We start from the raw sequence: 5,914 nt of genomic DNA on the forward strand, positions 1-5,914 counted from the left end.
CCTATCAAACGTTTTGGAGTGTTTAGAATCATAAAAATGTAATCTTGGTCCTTAGTTTTCCTCCATGTATGGACTAAGCTGTCTTATCAGTTAAGAAGTTAGGGTTTCTGGTATTGAGCACTTAATAGCCATGCAAGATCATAAAGTTGAAAACTTTATGATTAAGCACATCATTTGAGGACTAGATCTAGATTCTGGACAAAAGACATTAAGGGATCAAGCTCTTAATAGAAGGAAAAGGTGGCAGGTGCATACGTTGGGCGTACATTAGAGTATGTTGCACATACGTGGTCAAAGGCCTAGTTTTTATTCAATACGCTAGTACCCCATGTGTAGAAGCTGAGTACGTTCGGCGTACTCAGCTGAGTTGACTTGGTTAATGAAACATCCCAAAAATAAGACCCGGAATTTTCATTTTTAAATTACCAAAATAGTAAATCATATCATTTTTGCAAAATCAAAGCATTTTAAGTTTTATCAATACATCATCGTTATCAGAGTAAATCGTAGAAGGTGGAAACATGTGGTGTGTTCTATGCAATTATCCTAAGCTCTTCCCTTTGAAAACAGAAGTACCTAAAACATATATTGAAAACCGTAAGCACAAAGCTTAGTGAGTTCCCCAAGATACCACATACTATACATACATATCTTATAACGGGCCCTGCTTAATGAGTATAACGGGCCCCGCCCTAACTCGCATAACGGGCCCCGCCTAATAAGTATAATAGGCCCCGCCCTAACTCGCATAATGGGCCCCGCCCACATAAAATTCATATAAGCATAATAGGTAATAACATATTCAAAAACCATCTAGCCCGACCCAGTAAGCATATAAGCACATATACATACAAGTGTCACACAGACAACGAGTATTCTAACATAACTGATCATGGGTCGATGTTGGTGCCTTCGACCCGCTAAACACAGTGCGGAAACTCACCTCGCAGCGTTGAATATCGCAGAAAGAAACTCTGGCTGCTGGCTTGCTAACAAAATCCCCGTAATGCCAATCACAAAATAATCATCGGATCAATAATCGGATCCTAACCTACACTGAGAGTCCAAGCTAGGGTAAAAGACCTTTTTACCCTTTCCATAACCTAACCTAAGGCCCAAGCCCAATTGTCCAAAAAAATTCCAACAAAAACAACTAAAGCCCAAATATGGCCCAATTTTCCAAATTGGGCCCTCAAAACCCTTTATGGGCCTAAATTCCAAAGGAGTCCAATATGTACAAACTAGATATGTAAAATTGATTGATTGCAATTTGGTCCCTTGTAGCATTTTTGAGGAAAACGGGTTTTAACATGTACGTTAGGCGTACGTGGCCTGGACTAAAACCCTAATATTTGGGGTGTGTGCACTATTTAAACACCTTTATAGCCTTAAGACCATTTCTTTCATCAACTTGTATCTGTGATATCCCCATTTTCACGGCCAAAAAATACTGATTTTGTTTATGCTTTATAAAAATCAGAGTACTTCTTTTCATAAAAATGTTGCGGAATTTGTTCCCAGAAAAATAGGATAAATACGTTATCAAAACATTTTCGAAGAAACGTATTTTATTCATTTTAAAACGTTTGGGATGTCATCGTTAATACAGGAACATAAGCATAAACGGAACTTACATTTATTTACACTAGTGATCTACATCTCTTTAATCTCTCAGTGTAATGTCACTTCATATTGACACTTGTGATATAAATAAACTGAGTGGGTCAGGTTGGTAAACCTAGTGAGTACATAGGGTTTTCAACCCACAATAATATAATTATTATATTTAATCATCAAACAGTTAACCTAATTACACCCATCCCCATTATCTTCTTTATTCTTAAGGATCTACCCTAAGAATCAGCTATTTATTGTTCATTCATTCCTAAGGAGTATCCTAAGGAATAGGTACGAATTCCAACGTTGTAAATGACACATCTGTCAAGCACAACTACTAGTTCTGTCACTTAGGCGGAGCTGCCAAAATTATGACATTCTCTATAGGCCGCATCTGCCGGAATAGTCCTTTAGGCGCATCTGTCGGGGTTATGAGGTTCTCTATTAGGCGCTTCTGCCGGTAGAGTCCTTTAGGCGCATCTGCCAGGGTTTTATTGACAATATCATTTTCAAGAGTCCACTCGCAATACATATCAATGGGTTTTTAGAGTACACCTGGTGAATACACAGTTCAAAACACCTACAGGTTGCGAGCCTGCTAGTGTCCACTGGACTGTCTAGAATAGTCTGTGGTTGTCATCCATACTCTGCTGGATGACGGGGCCATCACTTGGGTAAAAGGCTTCTCTCATGGTTCACCTCTCACCCTCACCTCATGGTCTATATCACATCTTTCTCATTTTATTTTTGTCACACATAAACCATTTCATCTACCCATGTTTTACCCAACACATTTTGTAGATATAAAATACATATACAGTTTAAATAATTTAAAACATGTATGAAATCATTCATCCAGCATAGACAACAAGTATTCAGATAATATTCACACATATCACGTAATTTATGTAAAATACTTCATATCTATGTGTAATATGAAAGGGACCATGCACTCACCTGAAACGTGGTGACTCAGCACTCGGACAACGCTTCGATACTCTCAAAACAATTTTCCTTCGATAAAACCTAGTATCAATACCACTAGGGTTTAGTCTAACGATAACCGCGACAAATTAATAGCCTGACTATTATTACTATTATACAAGCGTTAAATAACACTCAATATAACTCATAATAATAGCCCAAATAATTATTTTAAGCACCTAATAACATTACAATAATTATTTGAAAGCTATATTAAAAGTTGCGTAAGCGTAGCTCACTTATAGCGGATTTTAAAGAAAACCGGGCTTTGCTCGGAGCAGCGTTTTGAAACCGAAATACCCTTTTTCTCGGGACTCCGGGAGCCTCGGGGCTTCCCTCGGGAGCTAAGGGATTTTTCCTAGGGTTTAGGGGGTTAAAATAGGCTAGAGAGAGAAAGTAACTTAGAGAGAGAAAGAAAATTGGTGTGAGAATTCGGAAGAGTTCGGACCCCTTTTATAGGCGCCAGCAGCCTCGGTTACGCTGGGCGTACCGAGGTTACGCTGGGCGTACACCTCGGATAAGGTTGCCAGCCGAAGCCAGCTGTCTCGCACCGTCGGATGGATCAGATCGGAGCTACGCAGGGCGTAACTTCTTCGGACGCGGAGCGTACTGCAAGGGCTTATGCTTTTAATACAATATATACCAACTTTTGAGGAGTAAATGCATAACTTGTATTCTAGCCTAGTGGAAAGTTCGTTACCAATCTGATTTTTTCACATTTAAGATTAACTCGCTGACCACGTCAACACCCCGCATCAACATATGTCCAGTTGGTATGCCATATGGTATGAGTGACCTATTGAAAAAGTTAAAATAAATTAAATTGAATGAATTATCTGATTTTCTAGGTTTTTTATTTAAAAGAAAAATGAAATTTTAATTTTTTTTTTTCTCAATATGTCATATAGTATGGGCTACCTATTGAAAAGGTTAAAATGAACTAAATTGAAGGAATTATCTGATTTTATGAGGTTTTTTATTCAAAAGAAAAATGAAAACTTTTTTAAAATTTTTCTCAAAAAATTGAGACGTAACCTATTATCCCACAATTATATTAGTTAAAAATACATATGGAATACAAGACCGCAAGCGTATTCAACTTTCTCAGCCTGCGCAATAGCCTTACAAAATGTCAAAGCGATCAAAATCCAACCCACTCATCTCTCGTCAATGGAGTCAACAGTCCTTATGCTCCTCCTCTTCCTCACTCTCTTCCACCACCTACAACCACACTCGTCGGCGTCTACACTCCCCAAAGAAGCTCTCCCCACAAAATCCGGCTACCTTTCGGTCAACTCCACCACCGGGTCCGCCATTTTCTATGCCTTCTATGAAGCACAGAATCCCAGCGACACTTCTCTTTCTGAAACCCCACTTGTCATTTGGCTTCAAGGGGGACCTGGTTGTTCCTCCATGACAGGAAACTTCTTCGAACTCGGTCCATGGCGTGTTACAGCTTCAATGAAGCAAAATGTTGAACACCTTTCCCTCGAACCTAATCCAGGCTCTTGGAACAGAATATTCGGTCTCCTTTTCCTTGATAATCCAATCGGAACCGGGTTTAGTATCGCTTCGACGCCTGAAGAAATCCCAAGAGACCAAAACGCTGTAGCAAGACATCTATTCATCGCCATCAGAAAGTTTATCACTTTAGACCCGTTGTTTAAATCTCGTCCAATCTACATTACAGGTGAGAGTTACGCTGGAAAATATGTCCCATCAATTGGGTACTACATTCTCAAAAAGAATCCCCTTTTACCCGTTTCTAAACGGATCAATTTGTACGGATTGGCCATCGGAAATGGATTGACTCATCCGGAAACCCAAGTCAACACTTACGCTTCGCATACTTACTATCTTGGTTTAATCAATGAAAAACAAAAAACCAAAATGGAGAAGCTTCAGTTCGAGGCTATCAAGCTAATAAAAGCTGGTAACTGGATCGATGCTAGAAATGCAAGAATCGTTGTGTTGGGTTTTCTACAAAACATCACAGGTTTAGCTACTTTGTATGATTTCAGGAGGCATAGTCCTTACGATTCCAAGGTAGAAGAGTTCTTGAAGAATCCAGAAGTTAAAAAGGCATTAGGAGTGAACGAGTCGATGGTTTTTGAGGAGTGTAGTGATGTGGTTGGAGCAGCGTTGCATGAAGATGTGATGAAGAGTGTGAAGTACATGGTGGAGTTTGTTGTGAAGAACACTAAGTTAATGTTGTATCAAGGGCAGTGTGATTTGAGAGATGGGGTTGTGTCTGTGGAGTCTTGGGTGAAGAAGATGAAGTGGGAAGGGATTGAGAAGTTTTTGGATGCAGAAAAAGATGTATGGAGAGTGAATGGTGTTGTTGCAGGGTATGTGCAGAAATGGGATAATTTGAGTCATGTGGTGGTGTTGGGTGCTGGCCATTTTGTGCCAACTGATCAAAATGTGAATTCTCAAGCCATGATTGAGGATTGGATTCTTCATAAAGGTTCCTTTGCTATCAAGAATGGATCGTTAAATTTGGTGTAATTGTTGTAAAAATGAAAACTTCAGAAATAATAAGCACGCATCAAATCTATAGACTCGCGTCTCCCTTACGACTTGCGTAGGAGATATCATACGCTTTAATCTTGGAAACTATTATTGTTATATCATATGCTTCGATAATTTAAACTATTATTGTTATTAATATTGTTGCAACTATTATTGTTATTGTTGTATCATAAGTGATGTTGTAATACATACAAGGTAGATCCGTTGGTCTTGTTAAGTAAATAATGTTTACTTCTTGTTGATGTCGTTATCCAGCACCCAGGGCCGTTCCAAACATATTTTGGGCCCAGGGCGAGAGCAAAAAATGGGCCCTTAAAATATACAAATTTTATCAAATTTTTTACAATAACTCAATAATTGTAAGAAAATTATTTGTACTATCTTCTAAATATAAAAAATTCCATAAAAAATTTGGGCCCCTTTAAAAGATGGGCCCTGGACGGTCGCCCCTATCGTCCACCATCTGGGATGGGTCTGCCAGCACCATTAAGTATTAATTGGGTCAACCCGATCGAGTTAAATGGGACGGGTTAATCGGGTTTTCATAAAAAATAACCCGCAACCCGACCCTATTAAAGTACAGGTTAATCGGGTTCGGGTTAATAGGTTTGGGTTAGTCGGGTTAATACATTGAGCACATAATCTGGACATATATAAGATTGTTAATTTTTTACTTGATATATTGAAGATTGTATTAGGTGAGTAGGATTGAAGTTGACCTTTATATACCTTTAAAGCTTCGGCATAGGCCAATTATTTCTTTTTTACTCTTTTTTGTTAA

At 38.7% G+C, this 5,914-nt stretch overlaps 1 protein-coding gene across 1 annotated transcript; it reads left to right on the forward strand.

The window, feature by feature from the left end:
- Positions 1-3,712: 3,712 nt before the first annotated feature.
- LOC122194374 (serine carboxypeptidase-like 50) lies at positions 3,713-5,269 on the forward strand. Its single transcript, XM_042900195.2, has one exon. It carries the CDS (start codon positions 3,772-3,774, stop codon positions 5,107-5,109), a length of 1,338 nt encoding a protein of 445 aa, XP_042756129.1. The 5' UTR covers positions 3,713-3,771; the 3' UTR covers positions 5,110-5,269.
- Positions 5,270-5,914: the final 645 nt, after the last annotated feature.

Source organism: Lactuca sativa, chromosome 3 (assembly GCF_002870075.4).
Source record: "Lactuca sativa cultivar Salinas chromosome 3, Lsat_Salinas_v11, whole genome shotgun sequence".
Classification (NCBI taxonomy): Eukaryota; Viridiplantae; Streptophyta; class Magnoliopsida; order Asterales; family Asteraceae; genus Lactuca; species Lactuca sativa.

What these genes read in the sequence shown, in the direction of transcription:
- LOC122194374 (XM_042900195.2), top strand. Translation starts at nt 3,772, where the DNA reads ATGGAGTCAACAGTCCTTATGCTCCTCCTCTTCCTCACTCTCTTCCAC.